General features: G+C 47.9%; 2 protein-coding genes across 2 annotated transcripts; both read right to left on the bottom strand.

The window, feature by feature from the left end:
* Nucleotides 1–569: 569 nt before the first annotated feature.
* Nucleotides 570–3,215, bottom strand: PtA15_10A238 (uncharacterized protein; the record flags this gene model as incomplete). Its single annotated transcript, XM_053160394.1, has 13 exons — nt 570–611; nt 704–796; nt 879–930; nt 1,021–1,092; nt 1,179–1,487; nt 1,563–1,603; nt 1,692–1,814; nt 1,890–2,116; nt 2,232–2,472; nt 2,643–2,677; nt 2,746–2,847; nt 2,922–3,125; nt 3,203–3,215. 13 exons carry the CDS (start codon nt 3,213–3,215, stop codon nt 570–572), a joined length of 1,554 nt encoding a protein of 517 aa, XP_053024373.1.
* Nucleotides 3,216–4,008: 793 nt separating this feature from the next.
* On the bottom strand, nt 4,009–6,278 carry PtA15_10A237 (uncharacterized protein; the record flags this gene model as incomplete). The annotated part of the gene is made up of 5 exons (XM_053160393.1): nt 4,009–4,019; nt 4,094–4,172; nt 4,257–4,563; nt 4,642–5,123; nt 5,202–6,278. The coding sequence occupies 5 exons, from the start codon at nt 6,276–6,278 to the stop codon at nt 4,009–4,011; spliced, it is 1,956 nt and encodes a 651-aa protein (XP_053024372.1).
* Nucleotides 6,279–24,898: the final 18,620 nt, after the last annotated feature.

Below are 24,898 nucleotides of genomic sequence, written 5' to 3'. Positions count from 1 at the left end.
GTTTGAACCGGGGTTACCAGGAGACACGATGGAACGGTGAACGCACTGATGATCAGAACCTGGTGTCCTAACCACTAGACGATGACAGGATTGATGTGTTTGCCCCTTTAAGGAATATACCCCTACCTAGCGGTGTCATCCGCCTTACCAATTAGTTCGAATGATCCTCTGCTTGTGAGGGAACCATCTCGACCTGAGTACATAACATTTTGAAACATACTATTTCTCTTGACATGATGTGTATATGTGTGCATGTATGAAAGATAGGCGTAACAAAAAGAGGACAGGCTAAAGAAGACAAGTGATGTGGGATAAAGAGATGCAAGAGATATGGACAGGGTGCCCGGTGGACTGATTGGTGAACGAGGAGTATGCGTGTTAGGCTACAGTAAATATATGATCGCTTGATTGTGTTGCTTGGCTTGTGTGTGGGTAATTGATTGAGAGTTGAGCCTATAGATTCGAAAAGAGCACAAGAAACTAAAGGAAATAATGATCTATGTGGGTGGAGCGGGGACGTGATTACAGAAAAGGGAGAGGATTTCCCAGACGAAAACACAATTCACAGACTAATGGGATCGAAGTTTGTATTTTATCCAACAATTCAAAGGCTGGTATTTGAAGACGAATTTTTGCACCGAGATGAGTATTCGGCTGTTTGGGGGAATGCGGTTGCAGGAGTAGAAAGCAGATTTAGACCCACCTTTCTTAAAAAGCCCTCTCGAGTTTCCAGTTCGGCAAGATTGGGATCGAGCAAGGCGAAGTCGTACCGTTTAAATATCGTCGCAGTGATCATCTGTCCTCAACACACATCCCGCCTCAAACTTCTCGATCCTTTCTAATTAGACATTCACTGAGAGAGAACAAAATCGACTTACGTACAACTCCATCATCGCTAGATTGCGACCGATGCAAGACCGTGGCCCACAACTATTGGTGGTTTTGGTTCACAAACAAAATAAGTGGGTCGCATTTTCGAATGTGACTATCAGGGAGAAACGGAAGAGAGAAAAGACATACCTAAAGGGTGCGAACGCTTTCTCCCGATCTTTCGCATTCGGTTCCAGCCACCGTTCAGGCCGGAAAGCAAATCTTAAAAAATGAACCACAACGTGCGCAGAGGTCAGACAAAGGGGAGGGGAAGCAGACAACGTCAAAGCACGATAGGTGGCTCTTACGGGTCACCCCAGACTTCAGGATCATGGTGGATTTCGTAAGTGGGCACGGAGCAGACCAAGCCTTTGGGCAAGACGTGGCCCTTGAACGCGACAGTTTCGGGGAGGATCCTAGGCAGGCCGATGGAAGAGGTGGAATGGATCCGCAAGGTCTCGTTGATACAGGCATTGAGATACGCAAGGTCTTTGCAGTCCGCATACGAGATCACGCCTTCCTCCGACCCCAGATGTTCGTCCAACTCCCCCAGGAGTCTCTGGTGTACCTCCGGGTGCTTCACCACCCACCATAGGATCGCACAGCTCGAATTCGATCTGTCTCGGCCATTAGTCTCGTTAGTTCTTAGTCTGCTCTTTTTTTCTTGTGGCCCTCCAGTTTAAATCATTTACGTCGTGTCACTTCCGGCGATTAACTGCGTCAGCGCCTCAGCCTGATTGGAAAGAACATAGGTAAGTTTTGAGGGGCCTCTCAGCCATCAGGGAACATCGGCCCAAATTAGAGAACCCCAACGACTCAACAATTAATTCATCTTTGCTCATCGGATTCCCATCTGCATCCTGACCAGTCTGCAGCCGAGCCAGCAAATCTCTCCTGGATTGGCCCGATTGCGAGAGTCTCAGGTTGACTTGATTAGTTGCGATCTGCGACGGATGGTAGAAGGAAGTTCAATGGCTGATGGAATGGCCGCGTGGTGGACGTGAAGAAATGATACATACCCCAGTCAAGTTCTGGACACTCGCCGCACCCCGTGAAAACCAGGGATCGATGTACTTCATGTATGGTCTCAACCCCGCTGGTAGACTTCCCTGGGTCGCGCTGAACTCTCCGCGCTCGTTCAGGATCTGGATCGCCGGAAGATATATCACTTTGCCGTCCTTCTCTACCGCCGCAATGTCCGCGCCTCGCTCGATCATCCCAAACCTCTCCCCAAACGCAAGATCGCCTTCATGTTGGGTTTTCCAAACAGGAATAAGATGTGAATTGTTGGCATTAAAACTTTCCTAATTCAATACCAATAACCTTGTTAAGAATTTCCAAAGAATAAAATAAACGCTTACCGATGATATCGAAAGCGAGATAATTAAGCCAAGGTAGAATGTCGATGATCCGCCATCCATCTTGTAGCGGTTTAGAATCATCGGGAGTCGTATTAGGTTCGGAGGCGACGAGATCAATCTTCCTGAGGAAGCAGGCCAACGTGTCTGTGATGTAAGGTTCGAATTCGAGGATGCTCTTTTGGCTGAACGTGCTCGAGATGATCTTCCGCTTGCGGGTATGGTCTGCTCGGTCTCGTGTGTTCTACATGTCCAATGCCAATCGCCAGGTAGAAAGTCAGCTGTCTATTCATGTTATGGATTTTTGTGGCCAAGGCCCCTAAGAATCTCCAATAGAAATTCAGGACTGGAGACCGTGAAACAAAAGGACAATTTATTCTCATTTTTTGGGCAAAAAAGAGAAAAAACAATTACAAATAGTCCCCTATGGATGGCGACAAAAGCATCATCTACGGGATGCAATTTCCGTCAGTTGATTTTTTTTGGAGACAAAAGTGAAGATCATATTGATGCTTACAAAATTGACTTTTAGTCGTTCCGGTTCCATGGCCGAGGACGATCGGGATAGCGTCAGGGTCAGCAATACTCAATTCGTTCGGAGCAATCCTAACCAATCTGCCTAAAAACACGATACGCAAGCACATGAGAATATAGAAGCAGGTTGAAGTAAATAGAGTTTGATGGAAAGCGGACCGTGTTTTTGATGGAGCTGGTGGATGATCTGGTAGCGTTTCCCGAAGCGGGTAGTGTAGCCGAGCCAAAGCCTCGAAAACTTGGCCAGAAAGGGACCCGGATAGCGGTTCAGCTGGTGTTTATTTCGGAGATATCCTGCGATGTAGTAGGACGACAGAGCGCCCAAGCCGAGGAGGATCAAGTACTCCAGAAGCCTCAGAACCACTTGGAGAGAGGAAGCCAACCATCAGCATCCTGTTTTCCGCTGTTGAGCGGGTTTGCTGACGCAGGGAGCTGCTTACGACTGAGGGCCATCATGACTGTCTTCTGGCCAGAAAGAGGCTGCTCCAGAGGCTTGGTGTGTCCGGTGTGTTCCCCCGGTGCTCTTGTACCCCAGACGCAGGCGGCAGCACCGGTGTTGAGCTGTCGAAGGTTTAGTTTAGCGTGAGATTTGGTCCCACGCGGATACGTGGGCGGTTCACGGTCGGCGGGAGACGTTTTGATCTCAGATCGGGTATCATCTCATGTACGCTCTGGCAGGTCGACGATAGCCTTGGGCGTGTGTACAGCGAGCGTCATGCGGCGTCATGGCCAAGCTGGATCCTCGAAGTATGCTGGTGATCTTTCGATGTGCATCGGCATCAGCGGCGGGAAGCGACTGGCCTTGAATATTCCCCAACTCAAAGTCAAGCACACCCTGGTGACTGGTCACAAGGCTTTTGTTGCGGGGACTGCCAAACATGATGTAATGTTTGCCCCCAAACAAGATTTGGATGTATAAATACACAATACTTCAGGTCGGGAAAGGCAAAGCAAAGAGGAAAAAATGAAGCTGTCTGCGAGTAACCAAAAAAACGATGATACAAGTTTGTATGCATGTGTGCTGGTACGAAGGAGTACGATAAAGAAAGACGAAGTTGAGGATGGATGTGCACCGCGTAAACGACGGTGAAAGACCAACATGCAGAAGAATTAAAAAACAATAAGGATAAAAAGCTGCTTTGATTGGTGCTTTGATGGGTTGATTGTTCGGGTGACTGGATACACTGGTACCAAGTGATCTATAAATAAGTTGGACAGATGTTACCTATGCAGCTGGTTTGGTTCTTCAAGTAAGAGCTGCCCATCCAGAAAAACAGAAAATAGATGAGTTGAGGGGCGTTTCTAGGGGAGAGGGAAAAGTGAGTGCTTACAATACGCAGGGCCGCCGCCGCCTTCGGGGACGGTCCAGGTGATGTCTTGGGTAGGGACTTTGATCGAACAAGTCTTGCACTGTCCACGCATGGAAAAAGGGAGAAACTCATGAGATTTGCATAATAAAAGAGGATGAGGAATGAAGGATGGGAGAGACTGAACATGAATGCAATTCTGAGAATTGATGACTAATTTTTTCTGGGGCGAGGCTTGCGGATCAGAGCTTGGAGGAAGATTGGGGTCGTGTTCGACATCGATGTATTCGTAGACCCCGGCGGGACATGCCTTGTTCAAGAGGCCATCGAACTGGGAGACGTTGGTTTCGAGATGCGCCGCCAGGTTCTCGGGCTTGATGACCAGATGGTTCGGCTGGTTCTCGGCATGGTTCGTGCCCGTGCGAGAGACGGAGGTGAGGATGTCAAAGGACAGCTTGTGGTCCGGGGGCGGATAGTCTATCGGCTTGTATTCCCTGTTATACAGAACAGCATATCCCGATCAGCTTAGAAGGTTGGCGGGGAAAAAACAAAACACAACGGAGGGGAGTCACTTGATGGATTTGGTGTGAGCATGGTCCTCCTTCTTGTGATGGAATGTCCAGGGAACGCGGCCCTTGAGAAAGAGACTATCGATCCCAGAGTAGATGATCCCGCCGTAGAGGCCCAAGGGGTTATGGAACGAGGGCCGCAAGTTGCGGACCTCCTTCAGCTCCTTCATCACCCACGACTTGTCGAGCTTGTCCTGATAGTCGACCAGCTCGACCGGCGTCTCGGTCTCCTGGGCCGGAGACTTGTTGGTGACGAGCGCCTCGAAGGCGACTTCGGCCGCAATCATCCCCGACTTCATCGCCGTGTGCGTCCCCTTGATCTTCGGCACATTCAGGAACCCCGCCGAACATCCTATCAACGCTCCCCCTGGGAACGTCAGCTTGGGAATCGATTGGTATCCCCCCTCGTTCAACGCTCGTGCGCCGTATGCCAAACATTCCCCGCCCTCCAGCACTCTCGAAAAAAGTGGATGGTGTTTTAACCTCTTGAAATGGCCAAGTATAAAGTGGGGATTGTCAGTTAGGAGGATGTTGCAGCAGAGATCACAATGCAACGCATTTACCTGAAATTCCTGGTATGGAGACAGATAGGGATTCGGATAATCTAGCCCAACGACTAGCCCAAGAGAGACAAGGTTATCCTCGAGATGGTACATCCAACTGCCCCCGTACGTGTCCCGCTGTAGTGGCCAGCCCAGAGTATGCAGCACCTTTCCGGGCTCGTAGACGTCGTCCTTGACTCTCCAGACTTCCTTGATCCCGAGGCCGTAGGTTTGGGGGTCCTTGCCGTCTCTCAGCTTGAAGCGTTCGATGGCCATCTTGGACAAAGAGCCATGGCAGCCCTCGGCCAACAAGACGGTCCTCGCATGGAACTCCATCCCGGGCTCGAAGGAGTCCTTCGGGCGGCCGGCGCGGTCGAGGCCGATATCGTTGGTGATCACCCCACGCACGGCCTGTCCATCTTCGGAGTAGAGCAGCTTAGCGCCGGCGAAGCCTGCGTAGATCTCGACGCCGAGGGCCTCGGCCTGTTCGGCGAGCCAGCGAGAGACCTTGCTGAGCGAGACGATGTAGTTGCCCTTGTTGTTCATCTGGGGCGGGTGGGGCAGGGGGAAAGCCGAGCGGGCGGTGAGGAACTTCATCGAGTCCGAGCTGGCCTTCATCACCAGGGGTGCACTCTCGTCCTCCCTCCACGCCGGTAGCAGCTCGTCCAACGCCCGGGTCTCGATCACCGCACCGGAGAGGATGTGCGAGCCTACCTCCGCCCCCTTCTCGATCACGATCACCCGGAAATCGTCCCCCTGGCCAGCCTCGATCGCAAGCTGTCGAAGCTTGATGGCCGCCGATAAGCCTGACGGGCCGCCCCCGACGATACACACGTCCACCTCGTCCGACACCCGTTCGAGGTTATCCATGTCAATCTTTGGTCCCTCCTGACCCTCAACCACCTGGGAATAGCGACGCCATCGGCTGCTGACCGGGTGGTCGGCTCGGATTCCGATGGTCTTGGGTCTAGGTGAGGCCAATGACATTAATGTTCTGGCTCGGCATCGGTCCAGTGGTCGGATTGCTGCTGGTCTACATGATAGCTGCTTGAGCAGTCCAGGCGTGTGCGTCGATGTCCTGATAATCGTTCGGTTCATGTTTCCTGCTGGTTTGTATCGTTGTTGTCAGGTTCGTTGGGAGAAATAGACTCCGGAAGAAATGGTCTTGTCAGTTTTGGTCCATGCGGAGATCTGACCAACCACGGCCTGCACATTTCACTCCCACTCTGATCTGATTGGACAGAGACTGATCTTGAGAATGCCCATCACATTCAAAACAATATGTATCCATAAAAGATTAACCTCAAGACCATTCCGCCATGTATGATCACAGCCAAATCGTTGTCTTGTCATCCTTCTCACAGCCAAAACAAGTAAAAATGTGCCATTCAACCAAGAAAGTAAACCCCAAAATAATACCATTCAACCCAGAGAGAAACATCACCCAAAACAACAACCCATTTCAAACCAACAAAATCAAGCCATGTATTACCCAATTGCAAAGACTAGAAAACAATCAAAGGAGAAATCCTCAACAGAAAGAAAAAAATGCCACAGAAAACAATCAATGAGGAAAATGTTCAAATTTGAGAACCATGCAATCAATGTTATGAGTCAAATCTCAAAAGCTCCCATAAACCTCAGTGATCCAATTGGTAAGTGAGATAAGAAATTTACGCTTATAGGTATCTAAGCGCCTTGGTTGACTTTTTCTTCTAGGAATTTTCTCGTTTGGAATTTCATCAATCATTTTAACAAGCCTGGATGCCTCTTCAAGAATTGATTTGACTGATGAGATTTGTGAATTGATTGGTGAGGTCTGAGAAATATCACGAGATTGGGTGACAACTTTTTCTGTTGCTTCATTGCCCAGGGAGGTTGTATGTCCTGGAGTTTCTGGGACCACAGTGCTTGACAAATATCCAGACTGTTTGCTGCTCAGAGTAAATCTACTAGCGCTAGGTATATGACCAGAACTCCTCAATTCTTCCAATGTATTAAAAAGGGCATCTTCATAAAATATATCCTTCACCAGATCTTCAAACTCAGGTTCAATATTAATTATGAAGCCCTTGTATTGGAAAAATTTAGGCGGACACTTTTCCTTTGAGTAAAACATATGCTGTGCTTTCAGTATGTCATAAGGAACTTTTCTCCATTGATCCTCACTTATATCTTTGATGGTTCAAATCCAAACAGTATGAAAAAGAAGTCATGAGTCAATTCATTATCTATAGTATTTTAGATATCAACACAAGGGATTAAATAAATATGTTTTACTCACTCTCACCCACAACATCCAAATAATCTACTCTATCAAAGAGCTTCTCCACCATAAAACTGGTTGGACCACCCATTATTGAAGCATATAGAGTCTTTGAACATGGATTGACAATTGCAAGTTCTACTGTTTTGTCATCGTTGAAGAATTCTTTCAAAGCTTCCTTGGATATATAATTGTATCTTGCCATGACATTCAAAGTCTCAAAAATATTTCTTTGTAGTTCATAAGAGACACCCCTTTCTGTATCAAATAAATTCATAGCAGCCACTTTCTTCATGTCTATTCTGTGAAATAAAGCCTTCAATCCTTGAACTAAGTCTGCATCAGAGATTCTCTCTGCTGTTATTTCATTTGAATTCAAATCCTTTTTCAGTCTTTCATGCATCTCATTGTCAGATTTGAAATCCAGGTCATCAAGTTGAATCTCATCCAAGCATGATTTTTCCACCCCCAAGTCAAGTGCGCAGTTTGTTTTTGACATGAATGGATAGGATTGTTTGAAAGACTTCTAATTCTTGAAAAAACCTTGGCATATCTCTATAACCAGTACTTTTGTATTGAAATGACTTCTTCCAGGAAATTCCCAACAAATAACCTAGCTCTTTCAACATGCTTTGAGCAGCCACTGTCACAAAATCAGAAACAGTTAGGAAAATGTTCTTCTGAATGTAAACAATGATGGTAATAAAGGATAAGGGAAAAACCACTTACTGCGCTCAGCATTATTAAGTATTTCCCTTTCCAATTCTGTTTCACTATGATAATCACTGAAACCCAGGATTCTTGTGCTCAAATGATCTTCATCCAAAGAATCTTTCTGAACAGCATGATTTTGGGCAATGCCTTCAATAGGATTTTCCTCTGCCATATTACTAAAATCTTCATCCCTGGTACCGCTTGTTCCAACTTTGGGTTCCAAGTCCATTTGGCAAAGTTTTTGTTGCCCACCAGATAGTACTTTCAAATCTATACTAGTCAAGATTAACAATAAGATTCATCAATGCTAGTAAAATCCTAGTTTTTTGAATCATATCCACTGTAAACAAATTAAACCAAGAAGATAGAAGTGCTTACCTCCAGGAGCCCCAATACCACCACGGAATGAATCTTCCATGCCTTGAGCTGTTTTGAAGGAGTTCAGGGCTAGCAAAACTATCTGAAGGTATCCAATGGAAATAAACATGGCGATTGATATTGGAAAAGTTAATTATAAAGCTCAAAAGTTATAGAAGAAGAAATAGATTGTATGCTCTTTTTGTTGGGTAAGAGAATTTAGGAATATTTAAACTGATCCTTGAATAGTATAGTATTTATCAGAAGATTTTTAAATGGAGGTTATAGATTCTGTTTTATTTCTGGCTGGGGAAAATGTGAACTGATGCAAGCAAAACACCCGTATTTATGGCTACAAACTTGTGAGGGTGATGGCCAATGAAAACTTTGCAGAAAAAAAAAGTGTTGGTTCAAGTGTGAAATAATCTCAGTACATGGTTGGGGAAGTACCTACAGGTTTTGAGAGCTGTAGTACTTGGCAGGGCAAATCCTTGCATGTGTTAAGAAATGTAATTTCCGCTGCCTGGCATGAAACAGTGATATACCAACTTGTGCCAAGTAAGTTTGACTGAGGTCAAATACTTTTGTGACTGTCTTCAGATGTGTATGTACAGCAAATGTCTGATCTACTTGCAAAAACATGTTGGAATTCAATAATTGACAACATCTTTGTATATGTAACATCTACATTCATTTCTGTCATGGAAGCAAGCTCCAATCTGTCCTTATCTTACAGATCCTGTGCAAGGTTTTAGTGGAGAATTTCACCAAATCTCCTACCACTTTTACCTAAGTGCTTTATCATACAAATGATACAATTCAGGAAACATGGAACAGCTCACTGAGTCACGGAAAATGTCTCACAATAAGTAGGATACAAGGCCTAGTACTTAACCTGGTGCAAGTTTCAACTTTGAGTGTGAGCAAAGGTCTGGGAACTATGCTTGCACCAAATTGAAGGTCAAAGCTCTGCAGCGGGGATTTTTATGGGTGGGCTGTGAGAAGGAAATTTATAGCCCAAATGAATCTGCACTTCAGCTAAATTAATCGGGGGGGGGGGGGGGGAGATTTCAGATAAATGTAGTGCCAAATCCAATTATATTAAATTGTGTAAATCATAGAACAAAAATTCATTGGTTCCCCCTACAAAATCACCAAATAACAAAAAGAATCAAGTGTTTCCCCCTTAGACGTGTCACCCAAAAAACAAGCAGGGGTTCCCCCAGAAACTATAGCAGCTACAACAAAATAGGCACTAGTAGTAAAACAAAAAAACAACCCAAAATCTGCCATGGTGCACCAGCAAGCTGATGCACCATGGCTCACTGCCTGTCATTGTATAGCAAGGTTGAAAAGCAGTGAGAGGATGCCACCAGCCGTTAGGCACAGGGGGGGGCACCAAATATTCCCCCGCAAAACTTCTCAAGTGCAAAAGCAGACAAAGGGCAAGACAACCCCCCAGTATGGGAATCTCAACAAGCAACACTTGTGATGACAATGACAAACGATCTGTTCCTTTGTTTCATTATTGTAGTATTGCCACCAGTCTTAATGCAACAACGGCAAATCTTTCCGCTGTTATTGATTTGGGTGCAAGTCATCATATGTTTATGGGGCTGGCTTTACGCACTCCAAATATTTACTACATGCACTCCAAAAAAGGAGTGAACTTGTGTCTACTCCAATAAATGTTGGAGTGAGCAAAGGTTCACTCCAAAAGTGGGCTAAATTGGAGTGTTCAGAAGTTCACTCCAATATATATTTGGAGTGAAAACTTGTGCACTCCAAAAATGGAGTATAAATTTAGGCACTCAAACTGTGGAGTGGAGTTCAACCCACTCCATGTTTTCTTTTGGAGTGTGGACCACTGCAGTCTGGGCACTCCAAAAAAGTGGGGCCAGTGATTCCCATTGAAAAAGAGCAGATAAATAGGCTCAGACTCACTTGAATCTTTGGGGCCTAGTCTTAAGGAGAGGAATTTGAGTGTGGTGGAAGTTTGTCTGTAGGGGGGAGGCAGGGTCTCCAAGGGTCAAAGTATGACTTTGTTGATCTGGAGGAGTTGCTTGCAGTGCATGCATGTATTTAAAATAGGTGTAAACTCCAGTAATTATTGGAGTGTACAGTAGTACACTCCAGTATTTATTGGAGTGTACAGTAGTACACTCCAGTATTTATTGGAGTGTACAGTAGTACACTCCAGTATTTATTAGAGTGTACAGTAGTACACTCCAATCTTGAAACATACCAAGTTTCAAGCTTTGAGTGCACAATTTTCCACTCCAATAAATATTGGAGTGAGCTTCTGAACACTCCAATTTAGCCCACTTTTGGAGTGAACTTCTGAACACTCCAATTTAACCTACTTTTGGAGTGAACCTTTGTTCACTCCAACATTTATTGGAGTAGACACAAGTTCACTCCTTTTTTGGAGTGCATGTAGTAAATATTTGGAGTGCATAAAGCCGGCCCCTATGTTTATTTCACTCAAATTCTTCCTCAACACACACTCTGTACACATTTTTATAATAAAAGGTGATGGAAAGACTTGAGAAGAACTTTTTGCAAAACAGAAAGGAACAGCAATGGTTAAATTTCACAATGATAAAATTTTAACACTCAAGGATTCTTTATTCGTACCAAATCTTTCTTGGAATTTGATTTCTCTCACTGGTCTGCTTGACAACGACATTTGAATAAAAAAGAAGGACAAAATCTGCAAAGTCTTTTCAAACAAGCATGAAAAACTATGGGGCAGCCTAAATGCACTCCAAGAATTTACTACATGTACTCCAAATGTGAGTGCATGGAACATGCACTCCCACATTTGTTGGAGTATAGTCCAGCGTACTCCAAGAAATAGTGAGTGATATATCCAACACTCCATTTTCTTTGGAGTGTGCTACCAGGCACTCCAAAGTCCACAAAAAACATTGAGTGCACAGATGGTGCACTCACTTAGCTTTGAGTGCAACAAATCTGCACGCCATTTCTGATTTCATGTCCCCCCAAAAAGGGAGTGTGATACACAGCACTCCATTTATGTATGGAGTGCCAGCACATGAACTCCAAATCAGTGTGTTTTGTTTTGGATAAGCTCCCAAGTCCATGTGTTCATCCCTCAGTTCTCAGCCTTGTCCCTGAAGACAACCAGAAACTCCGCACTCCATCTGAAAGTCTCCATAAACACCAAAGTCAGAATGTCTAACCCGCACAACCAACAATCCGTCAACTCAACCAAAAAAACCTCATCACATGGCAGCACTCCACCAACAACCAGTGGCATAGCTGAGAACTCTGATTACCACCAGCGTGACCGTTAGTCCAGAGGTTTGGGCACAAATGCAGACCCTCCTTGCTTTGCTTCCAATCCAATAAACAGCACCGCCTTCTTCGTATTCCGCAGCTCAATCAGGTGCTCAAAATCAGAATTTGATAACGTTGGACCAATCTTTGGGGACTTTTTTGTCAAAACCTGGCTTTGACTACGATCAAGGTGAAGAAAACACTCCAGCTTCTGGCCAAGAGAAAGAATCTTCTGATGCCAAAGCCGATTGACCAAACAAGTCAAGCCCCGATCCAGTCAATCAATTACTAGAGAACGATCCAGCTTCTGGCCTCAGAGAAGACATTTCCGCTGATTCCCAAGCCGACAAACCAAACAAGTCAGGCTCCAATCATCCAGTCACTCAAGCTGTTGTCGTCAAAGATCTGCAAGATACAATGAACACCTGCGACTTTAATAGCTTTGATTTTAGACGTGGAGGTAAGATCAACAGATTCTTTAATCTATTTTATTTTCCAATCTGATATTTTACCTCTTTTTTCCATCTAGAGCCTTTGGATCCACCCCCGTCCGCTTGCTTTGCCTCAATGATGATGTTGTCCGATTCTGTCAAACATGGGCGAAATGGCACGGCTATGCAGTTTCCAAATCAAACTCTCATCCTGGCAAGAACATTTATATCAAGTGTGACCGTTCAGGTCATTTCCGTGGCTCAGTTATCAACAAGTCTGGCCAAAAAACCACCTCAAGCAAGATCAACTGTCCGTTTCACCTGAAAGCCTCGATTCCCACCAGCAAAAAAGTTGCCAACAAGGTTTGGACCCTTGAAGTCCTCAATGGCACACACAATCACAAACCATCCAAAGGAGCTTCAAGTCATTCTGCGCATAAACAACTCATACCAGAGCAGGTCAAAGAGATCGGAAAGCTTTCACAAGCTAATCTTAAACCAGCTCAAATTTTGTTACAGCTTTGTACCTCCAATAATGAAACGTATGCGACTAACAAGACAGTCAGCAACGTTCTCCAGAAGTTTGTTGGGAGGAATTAGATGGCCGGGACCCAATACAAGCTCTTTTGGCCATCCTGAAGGAATCTAATTGGGCTCATGACGTCAAGGTCTACTCTAGCGGCAAGGTTCTAAATCTTTTCTTTGAGCACCCAGGATTGATTCACCTGGCACGCATCAACCATCACATTGCTCTCCTGGATTCAACTTACAAGAAAAACCGCTACAATCTGCCTTTGCTACACGTGATTGGCCAGACAGCAACCAACCGTTCTTTCTCAATTGGTTTCTGTTTTATGGCTTTTGAGGACGATGAAAACTATCTCTGGGCCACAAATACTTTGAAAAAGCTTGTCTGGCGACCTCAGCGCATACCCAAGGTGTTCATAACTGATAGAGAATCTGCTTTATGAAAAGCTTTACACACAGTCTTCCCTGATTCTCAAGCTAACCTGTGCACGTGGCACATCAAAGGCCTGTACAGCTTCACTGTACAGGCAGTCAAAATCTCTTCAGGCGGCTGTTTGGCTCGATGAGGGTGCCGGGCTGGCCACAGGGCAGGGCAGGGGGATGCGGCGAAGGGTCCGACAAGTGTAAAATTGGTCCAGGATTCCGATGGTCCAACCCTTGAGGCCCCAAAGTTAAAAACAAAGAAAGTAGTAATTTTCTTACAATCACATTACTGTATGCAGCCTGTCATACAGGGTCTATACAGGCTTTGAGGCTGAAAATAGCAGTCCAAAATTTGGGCCTACCCAACCGCAAGCTTTTTGAGAATGGCGGTAAGAAGTATTTCCCCGCTCCAAAATCCACAGAAGCTTCTAAAAAGAAGAAAGATCACTGTCAAAGCCCTAGTGATATCATCGATCCAAACAATCCAGAACCTCGTCCGAGAAAGCCCAAAGAACCGTGGGATGTTTTTATGTCACTTTGGCAGGAAGTCACTTCAGCAAAAACTGAGGAACTCTACAATCAGCGTTATGATACACTGAAAAATTTCCTTGCAAATCGACCGGCGGTACTCAATTACCTTGAAACAAACATCATCCCACATAAGAATCTCTTCGTCATTGCATGGGCGTGTCAATATCTGCACCTCCAAAATCTCAACACCTCAAGAGTGGAATCCAGCCACGCCTATGTCAAAACCTTCATCAAGAACTTGACTGGAGACTTGCTCACGGTCTTCAACTCTTTATCCCATGCTGTTGACACCCAACTCAATCAAGTTCATGAATCGATTGGTTGTGATGCCGTCAAGACCCTTGTGAACATCCCGAAGCCGTTCATACCGCTCCTTGGCAACTTATCCACATTTGCGATCAACCTCGGGATTGAACAATACAAAAGGCTTGCAGATCTTGATCCGACTGAGCCGTGCTCAAACACAGTTAACATTGGAGTCGGGGTCCCATGTCCTCACAGGATTTCGGACATACTTGAAAATGGTGATTTCTTGGCCCCGGAGGATTTCCATCCTCAGTGGAGTCTCAAATATAATCCCGAAATAACTGTATGTATAATTATGGATTTTTAACATAGGAGCTTTGCGCTGATTCAATGAAATTTTGCTCTCAAAACCCCCCGCAGCAGACTGATCAGACCAAAATTGATTTGGACGACGAGATCAAGAAGATTACCCTTGCACTCTCTCATGAAGACCCAAAAAACCTGGCCAAGATTATCGATCAAATCAATCAAATTGTCGCTGGAACGCACATAGCGGTCCCAATTCAAGCCCCCGCGGTAAAAAAAACGGACGAAGGGGAGGCCATCTTTGAAAAAAGCCCAATCTACATCGACTAAACGGAACCCTTCGACCTTTGAACTAGTCGAAGCGAGCTTAAAAAAGAAGCAATTGGAGTCCAAGAAGCGGGCCTTGAAGGCTCCAGAACGAAAGTCAAAGCGAATGAAATCAACTTGTAACAGTTATAAACTGTCATCCGACGAAGGGGATTCTGCTCAGGAAGGAAGCGAAAGCGACAACGAAGAAAGAAAAGAAGATAGTGAAGGAAGCACAGAAGAGAGCGAAGAAGGGAGCGAAGCAGACAGCAAAGAAGGCATCGAAGAAGAGAGCAACAAGACTGAACCTGAGGAAACTGAGAATGATCAGAGCCAATTGGCCAATCAGTCTGGGAGAGATGGTGGAGTCTGCCCGTCTCCCGAGGTGATTTTTTTTTTTGCTCTTCGTTTGCATTTGTATGCAAGAATAGCTGATTAACATTCTCATTTTTTTCTTGGTCAGCCTTATGCTTCTCAGATCCCGCCCCAACTTCGACAGTACATCAAATCAATCTTTGATCCATCAGGCGACGGAAATTGTGGCTTTTGATGCATTGCGAAAGCTCTCGGGTATAAAAACAATGATGGTTGGTTCCGCGTAAGGGAGGATATCTTAAAAGAGGTCGAGGCCTCCAAGACGCTTTACTCAAAGCTACAGGGAGGCAAAACTCCAATCGAGAAGATTATTGCGGGCCTCAAGGTGGAAAGCTTAGATTCCAAGATTGATCGCGGACAATGGCTCGACAAACTTTCTCACGGACAGATGCTTGCAAATGCGTATGTCCGGCCAATCATTTTTCTTTCTTTAAATTCCTCTACCTCAATCTCCCCCTCCGACTTGGCCCTGGCTCGGGAGATTCAGAGCCGATCTACCTGCTGCACGTTAACGGCAACCATTGAGTCTTGGCTAATGTCGAGGGGGAGGATGGGGTGAAACCAATCCCACCTGTGATGAAGGCCATTAGGCATACTACCAAAAAGGCGAAAAACTGGTACAATCACATTCAAAAGAGCCTGGACCTTTTTGCGAGCAAGGCGACTTGAAAGACTTTCTTTTTGTTTTTTCTTGTTTATTCTTCCTTCCTTTTGTTCTTTATCTTTCTTTCCCCTGATTGTGTGGGTTTAAATGATGATTGAATGGATATTTGGATGTTAAAGTGTGCACTGAGTCCTGACCTTGCCCTATGGCTGGCTTTCTAAGTGTTGTAGTTTCTTGGAGTGCACTCCAAGAGTCCTTTTCAAATATTGGAGTGCACTCCAATGTACTCCAGTGAACATGTGGCAAGCTGGAGTGCACAGCCAGGCCTTCCTGGTGAGAAGTTGGAGTGCAAGCCTGTGCACTCCATTTTTTATTGAGTGCATTGAGCCTCACTCCAAAAAATATGTTGTTTTTGGAGTGGCGGTTTCAGTGGAGGACTTCCCGTCGAGTCTGGGAGCCTCCCAGATCTCAATTTACACACCCAAATTCTTAATTTTTGACAAAAAGAGAAGTGTTTTCCCAACCCTACAGTTTATTGATTTCATGTGCACTGGTTGATTTTTTGATAGGTGTCTTAATTTAGGATTTAGAGGGGCATCTAGAGCTCTCTAAATGACGACGGGAAGTCATCCAGTACTCCATTAAAATTGGAGTGCCAGGATGGGCACTCCAAACAATTGGAGTGAAATATCCCAGTACTCCAAGATTTTTGGAGTGCCACCTCTAGTAGTCTACACAGCCAAGAAAATGGAGTGCACGTAGTAAATTCTTGGAGTGCATTTAGGCTGCCCCAAAACTATTTGATCTAGATTTATCAAATAGACTGTTTGAAGTTAAAGGTGATATCTCACTGGTTAATAAACAAGCAATGATGTTGATTTCAAGCACTCCAATATTTTTGGAGTGGGAGGTGGTTCACTCCAAAACCAGACCTTTTTTGGAGTGCACATCCCTGCACTCCATGCTGGTTGGGAGTGAACAACCGGGCACTCCCTTTTTGTTACTATTCTCCACGGCCGGCGGAGGCCGGCCATCAAACAAAGGCACTTCCCTCAATGGCCGGTCTGCGGCCATCGAGGTCAGTACATATTTACCGCCACACATATACAAGGCTCTCGATGACTGGGACCGACCAGTCATCGAGGGGACACAAGCCCCTCAATGACCGGGACCGAACGGTCATCGAGAAGACACAACCCTCTCGATGACCGGTCGGTCCCGGTCATTGATCAAGAGGACATAATCCTCCCGATGACCGGGACCACACGGTCATCGAGAGGGTTGTCCTCTCAATCTCCCGATGACCGGGACCGACCGGACCGACCGGTCATCGAGAGGGTTGAGTACTCTCAATGACCGTTTGGTCCCGGTCATCGGGAGGGTTGTGTCCTCTCAATGACCGGGACCGACCGGTCATCGAGAGGATTGTGTCTTCTTGATGATTGTTTGGTCCCGGTCATCGAGATCATCGAGAGGGCTGTCCTCTCAATCTCTTGATGACCGGGCCCGACCGGTCATCGAGAGAGCTGATTCCTCTTGATGACTGTTTGGTCCCGGTCATTGGGAGGATTGTGTCCTCTCAATGACCGGGACCGACCGGTCATCGAGAGAGTTGAGTCCTCTCTATGACCGTTTGGTGCCGGTCATCGGGTGGATTATGTCCTCTCAATGACCGGGACCGACCGGTCATCAAGAGGGTTGTGTCTTCTCGATGACCGTTCGGTCCCGGTCATTGAGAGGCTTGTGTCCCCTCGATGACTGGTCGGTCCCAGTCATCGAGAGCCTTGTATGTGTGTGGCGGTAAATATGTATGTACTGACCTCGATGGCCGCAGACCGGCTTGATCTAGGAAGCGTTCCAGGTCGGAGTTTCCAGGAAAAATGAGCGACCTGGAATGCTTCCTGCGGACCTGATCTCCTTCTTCCTATGCCCTTCCAGGACATCCAGGAAATCAGGAAATCAGGAAATTAAAAGAGGACAAAAGAGGATAAATCCCACCTTTCTTCTCAAACCCTGGACCCCCGCCTTTTTCTTTGACACCCCTACATCATCTTTCCCACCACCTCACACTAACTTTGAGCAATTTTTGTACACCGCCCGCCATGCTAGAAAGTACCTCCCGCTCAACAGTGATATCAAGCAGTCGAGACTCAACCCAGAGGAGTCCCTCCCGGTTGACAGGCATATAAGGCAGTTGGCCGGGAGCAGTACCTCCCGGTCGACAACCACATACATACAAGAGTCAACCAGGAGGAGTCTCTCCCGGTTGACAGCCATAAAAGGCAGTTGACTGGGAGCAGTAACTCCCGGTGTGAGAATAAAAGCTGGTTAGTCGGTAGAAATGTCCGCTGACCGCCTCCTTCAAGAATATTATTGTCTGGGCTGTGTGAATGTTGGTAACTCGGCTCCGCACTGCTACTTTCCGCTAGCCTTCAGCGCTCCTCTACTGAGCCTGATCTATAGCGTAATAATCCGCAAGTGAATAAAGCTCCGCACTTCGTAAGCACAAAATCCGCAAGTCACTCTCAAAGTAAAGATAAGATCCCAATAACCCTCTAATAACTCTTGTACATTTGTAGTTGTGAGTACAATGATGAGTATTCCATAAGATAGTAGGATGATAGGAATCCTCCCCCTCCCCCAAAGAGATCCCCCTTCTCCCGTCCTTCCCTCCACGCACATTGCCGTTCCCACCCGATCCCGCACGTCTGACACTTTCCCGCACTAGTCCTCCATCTCCGCCCGCTATCCCACTCGTCACTTTCCCAGACTCCGCTCCTCTCCAAAGCTTGACCTCCCACCGTCCTCTGTCTAGCCCCCGTCAGTCTGTCTCTTGCCACCACCTCCACCCCGGTTCCGCCCACTGGTGGAACCCGCTTTGGCTGTCGTGACTCACTCGCTGACGCGCTGCTGCTACCAGTCCACGTGTGTAGTCCCGCCGCAGTCCAGCCCTGTCTTTTCCGCTCCGATCCAAATACCTGATCCAAAATCCGCAATCTGCATTCTGTGATCTGCAATCCGCAATCCGTGCATTCCGGTCTGCGCGTGACTTTCTGTAAGCTTTCTTAGCGTGCTTTCCTGACCTCATCCTCAGTGCTTATGTCACCGGAATGCATTCTGCCTGAGCGGCTTTGTGCATTCCCGCCCGCGCTATCCCTGCGTGGACATTCTACCACGCTCGCCTATATAAATCACCACATCCGCCCCAGTTTTGAAGTCCTGCCCCCAGGATCTTCCCACAAATTTGCCCGCTCAATATGGTAGCTTGCAATCGCTGCACTTGACTTGGACTACCCTGCATCTATTCCCGCGCTGGTTGTGCCTGTAATAACTGTTGAGATTCAAAACGCCGATGCTCCGCCTTCACCCCTAAATCCAACAGCTCCTGCAGAAACCGCGAATCACAAAACCTTCTGCCGCCGTCTGGATCGCAAAGCTCTCGTGCGGAACGTTCCCCGTCTGTTATCTCGGTCAGTTCCCGCACCAAGCCGCCCTCCGCACACGGTGAAGACCTTATGACGCCTCCGCCAAATCGTGCTGACTGCTCGAGCGCTAAAGACTACGTCTAACAAGCCCAGGCGTGGGCCCATAAACACGGCGTCAACCAGCCTCTAGTCAATGAGCGCCTCAAATGCCCTCAAGAAACCGCATCAACCTCTGCCGCTGGACCATTGTTGGCTGCCAGGCCTTCTCCCACGACTGGTTCAAAACGGACCTCAGCGGATTCCTCAGATTGATCCCCGAAGCGTCCATGTCCCGCTGGTTCGCAGACTCTTGGCCTCGCAGCTTGCTTTTCCGCTCGTCCGCGTGACCCGACACCTATTGTTCTTTCTCCAGAGCCCACATTTCCCCAGGCTCCCGGTAGGTAAATTTCCACTTCTACTTGTTGTGTCACCCTTAACCATTGAACGCTTTCCGCTTCAGCCACCCCAGGAAGGGACACCAAGATGGCACCAAACAACCCGTCCCATACCCCTTCCGGTTCACCGCCTAGTTCTCCCGGTTCCATTCCGCACGCCAAAATCCCGCAAGCCAGAGCCGCCCGCGCCTCTTCAATCCATACGTTGGAGTCCACGGGCCCGCCTTCTCCTCCGGCCAATACCACTCCAAAGGCACCTAGACTCCTTGCCCCGCCAGCCGCCACTGCACAAGCCGTGTCCCCTGACTCTCCAAATCCGCGTCCTCAAGCCTCATCAGTACCTAACTCCTTGTGTAGACTCCGCAGGACAGCTTCTTGGTCAATGCGCCGCGTCACTACCACCAGGTGTACCGGTGCACTCCGACGCCATAGCTGGCCCTCATGCACAAAGAAATTCGCCGCTTTACGCTTGATCCAATGCTGAACTGTTGGCCCAATTCCCGCAGGGTAGCAAAGCGTTGTCAGAAACACCACCAAGTACTCGTACCTCGTAGTCTGGGCCACTGGCAAGCCTCCACCCTCCTTTTTGACCGCGTCCTTTGCCATGCGCACATCAAGAATCCGCCACTCCACGTCTAACTGTTCCGCCAGTGCAAATTGATCCTTGTTGTCACCCAGCGGAATGTGGGAAAGCGCGTCCGGTAATGTGAACGCCTTGCCCGGCATGTGCACCACTTCAAAAGAAAACAACTGCAAGAATGCCACCCACCGCGTCATAGGGGCATTAGGCAATGACGGACAGTTGATCATACGCACCAACGCCTCCGCATCAACCAGTAATTTGAAATAGACGCCCCACAGTATATGTTGCAACCTCCGCACGATTTTAGCCACTCCGCACAGCTCCAGCTTTGGCTGGGAATACCGTGATTCCACGTCTGTAAACGTCACCAATTCATACATCACGGGCCGATCCTTCCCGTCCTCTTCCTGGGTGAATACTCTGCCCGCACCAAACTCACTTGAGTCCACCGCCAAACGGATTCCGCAGTTATCACAGTCGAGTTCCTTTAACAAGATCTTTCTGCCTACTATGTCCTTCAGCATTGCGAACGCCTTGTCACATTCTTGGGTCCAGTTCCATTCCGCATTCTTGTGTGTCAATCTCCGCATTGGACTCGCAATTTCCGCAAACCTCTTGATGAAAATGCGCACGAAACTACATAACCCAAGGAACTGCAGGATATGAGACGCTGTCCGTGGTTTTGGCCAATCCAGTATCTTGTTCCGCTTGGGTTTCTCGACCCGCCGTCCGTCTCTAGAAACCTTGTGCCCCAGGACCTCCAGCGCCGGTACACAAACCGCAAACTTCTTCCCTGAAACCGTAAGGTCTGCTTCCTTGATCCGGAACAGAACCCGCTCCAGAGCCACCGCGTACTCCCAGATAAACCGACAAATATTAGGGTTTTCTGGCAACGCCGCTCGGCCGTAGTCAGACCTCGGTCCTTTCACAGCCGCATCATCAATAAATATCTGCGCCGTGTGGGGTAACTCATCCTGAAGGATCCAGGACATCTGCGCCTGATACACCGCCACCAAGTTAGTAGCCCCCTGCGGAAGCCGGGTAAGCTGCAAGCGCCCCAATTGCGTCTTGAACGCCGTCAGCGGCCCCAACTCCGCATGCAATTTCCGCTGGTCGTATCCACCCATAACGTCCACCAGACCATAGCAAACCCGCCCCGCCATAGTGTCAATGAACTCCTCTATGCGTGGCGGCAACCCAGCGTCCCGTATAGTGACCAAATTAAGCCGTTGCAAGTTGTGCACAATCCGCAGACTCTTCTTATCCTGCTTAATTACCGCAAAGATTGGACTAGAATAGCTAGAGAATGATTGCTCATACAACCCCATCCGCAACCGTTCCCGCACCAGTTCCGTCATCTCTCCACGAATCACCGCCGGTATAGGGATGGGTTGTATCTGCCATGGCTCATGCGGAACCGTGGGTATTCAATAAGGATCCCCAATACTCCGCTTGAGCAAACCCCGATCTTCTGGTCCGAATGACAACGCCTTTTCCCGCAGCGTAATAGCTTCTGCCAACAAGTGGAATTCCTCCTTGTTAAGCCATTCCAGTGGCCCAAAGTTGAGACTGGCCATCTGTTCCGCCGTAATCCGCTTTGTTGGCTTGAACCTTGGTGGAACCCGATGCAGAGGTGTCTTGAACGGATCCCGGCTCCACTTTAATCCCCTCAATGGTGGGTTGAGCTCCTGCGGCATCGCCACATTCCGCGGCCACACCTTTTTTGCCACCGGTTTGTACCCCCCACCGTTGACTCACCCCATTCTTGCTTCTCCATTGTTGCCGATTGTCCTAGCCACAATCAAACCCCTGCGCGGACGTCTCATTTCACTCACAACCGTGGCACAATGGTAGGGTTTTGTAGACAACCAACTCGGAAGTGCATACTTGGGAGGACTTACTTGTACTCTGCTCGCCTCCGCCGCGCAGTTCCCAATTTCCGCACCAACATTCCCGCTTCCCGCTTGTCATTTGTTCCTGTTGCAGAGTCACGGCTCACCAAAGTGGCACTGTGGTAGTGCTTTGATCCTTCCACACTCAGAGATGCACACAATGGAAAGCTAACTTTAGTATTGACTCGCCTCTCTGTCCTTTTGCCAATACCCTCCTGCTTCTTAAATGTCAACCGTCCAGGCTGAGTCAAAGCTTCCTCCGCCTGGATAGCTTGGCCAACAACTAAAAATCCTCCACGGGAGGCTCCGCACAGTGATGCGGTGCCCCGTCGCCCACCTCCGTCACCCAGTCTCCGCTTTGAGGCTGGCAGATGATCTTCTCGTACTGCTTTCCGTGAGTCCCTTCCACCCGCATCACTTCCTCTTGCCTTGCGGGGCAGAAGCGCAATTGCGCTCAAAAAGCAAAGAGAGCTGGTTGACCAGGAATGTTTTCATGAGACCTGGTCACCAAGAGCAATAGCTTCCTGACCACTTTTGCCACCTCCACGGTCTCCGCTTCCGCTATCCCGTCCACTTCACAAGTAAACCCGCCCATTGTGCGGATTTTGATGTGTGTTTTCCGCAGCACTAAGTTGGCCTCCGTCGCCAGGTCCGCCGGAAGAATATTGATCATGGACCATTTTGTGACGTTTCCTACCCTCATACTCACGTATCCCAGTGGGCAGGACACTGCCGTAGATGGTAGAATGGGAAGTGAATCCAGCGAGTGTCCAAACTCCGCACACTTAACCTCTGCCGTTTCCGCGCTGGTGGTAAAAACCGTCGCCGCGGTCTTCCTTTCCCCAGACGCCTCTCTCTGTCAGCCTGAGAGTCAACTCAGCTGACCTAAAGTCTGCCTTTATATACTTTTTACATATGAATTACTTCATATCTTTTTCATCTTATGAGATAACCTTGTTTTGACTTCATATTCTGTTTCCTCATGCAATTTTAACCCTAGTTACAACTTATCAATTCCTTGTACCTATACTCCTTCCTTGAGTTATTGAGTTGTGGCGCGTATGCGCAGTTGTGACGTGTCAGCGCTACCAGGCGCGCCAAACCACATGTACATATGTAAATTACATAAGCAAACTGTGAAAATTTTCGTAGTCAGGATCCCCCTTGCCTGAGGTGGATCTACAGACTTCAGCACACCAGAACCACACCCCAGATAACCCCAGGATCACCACCAAAGAGTTTACAACACTCCCAGTATACCTACCGTCACAGGCGCCTAGGATATTGACAGTAAGTAACCTCTTTCACTGAACCTTGTTTATCTCAGAGGTACAACTCTGTATCTTGCTTGATCTACTCTTTTCTGCTGGCCTTTGCCTTCTTTTGATCACAGGGCTGTCCCTCCATATCTGCTGGCCTTTGCCTCATTATTGATCACAGGGCTGTCCCTTCTTATCTGCTGGCCTTTGCCTCAAATCTAGGTTACAGGGCTGTCCCTCAGGTTTCCCTTTAAGAACCTTGGCTATCCAGAAGGAAGCTAAAACATTGTGGCTGGATTAAACTTATCTAATCCAGAGACCCTCTACTTTTCTTTAGTGAGAGGAGGCTGAAGCACTTTCTAGCACAGCTTAGCAGCACTCTTCTGAAGAGTAGCATTGCCAGTGGACGTGCATTCCCACTAGAATAACCTAGTATATCTCCTTATCCTGATCCTGTCTTGTTTCTCTTTTCTCTTTCTCTATCTCTCTCATAGTTGTATTTTCTTTATCCAAAGAAATCCAACTATTTCCCCCTTTCTTTCTTGTGTCCTGTAGTCACTATAGAGACTCAGGCTCACACTCTCAGCACGCTGATCATCTCATCCGCCATTACCGGGGAAATTGCCGCCAGCTCCCTCAAGGTAAGGGCTAGTGTGGTTTCTGCGCCCATTGCTCGTCGTGCAACCTCTGCCGCCTTTTTCTTGTTGCCCCCCACCACCGGAGCTACCGGAAGCTGCTTGACCGGCTCCGGTCTGGCTTTAGGCGCAGGAGCGGGATCCAAATCCATCTTTTCCAAACGCTCCCCCAAGAAGACTTCCCCCGTCTGCACACACTTCACACTGCTGGCCACTGCCGGCGGTTTCCACACCATGCCCTTGACCATCCCAATATTCACTTTCCCTTCCACCTCTTTTCCTTTTGCCAAAGGTTGTCTGGCCCACACCACATCCCTCGGAATCGGTCCATCCACTGGTGTACGATCCGGCCAAAAGAAAGTGCGCCCCCACAAGGAAACCTTTCCCGCAGCCCGATCCGTTTCAAAGTACTCGCACTGATTCCGCATATGGCCGGTTTCCTTGCAGTAGTCGCACACCGGAGGTCCTCGCCTCCACGGCGGCATTCCGCCAGCCTGCGGAGCACCGTCCGCCTGAGGAGGCGCGGAAGCAGCTGCTGGCGCCACGGCCGCCTGTTGCTCCTTCGGTTGCTTGTGCACCGCCTTTTGCATGAACAGTTTTAGCTCCTTCAGTGTATCCGCCAAGTCACTCATGTCTTTGACCGTCACCGGCGCCTGCAGAGCCGGTTCCGCCCTCACAACCGCATCTCCTTGACTGTCATTCATGAGCTCCAACACTTTGAGTTCTGCCTTGACAGAGGACCGCAATTCCTTCATTCTGGGCAACAGTTTTGGCCCTCCAAGTAGTGGTTTGACCATCAGCCCCCGCTTGTTAAGTCCCCAAAGCACCTTCTCCGTGAAGGTTCAATCAAATCCCTTCAAGAAAATCCGCTTTGTCGTGCCCATGTCGGCCGTCACAATCTCCTTCCGCTCCAAATACCGCAGAACCTGGTCAAAACTGGTAATGTAGGACACTTACTCCGCTCTTGTCCAAACACCGCCTTTTTACGCATGCTCTAAAGCCACTTTCTCCAAGTCACTCTCCCGATACCTAGGTCCACGATCTTCCCACCTCTCAAGTATCTCCTCCTTGAGCTTGGTCCAATCCTTATTCTCGAACCC

This window comes from Puccinia triticina, chromosome 10A, assembly GCF_026914185.1.
Source record: "Puccinia triticina chromosome 10A, complete sequence".
Taxonomy (NCBI): domain Eukaryota; kingdom Fungi; phylum Basidiomycota; class Pucciniomycetes; order Pucciniales; family Pucciniaceae; genus Puccinia; species Puccinia triticina.
The sequence above is the reverse complement of the archived record's forward strand: the minus strand, read 5'-3'. Positions and strand labels throughout refer to the sequence as shown.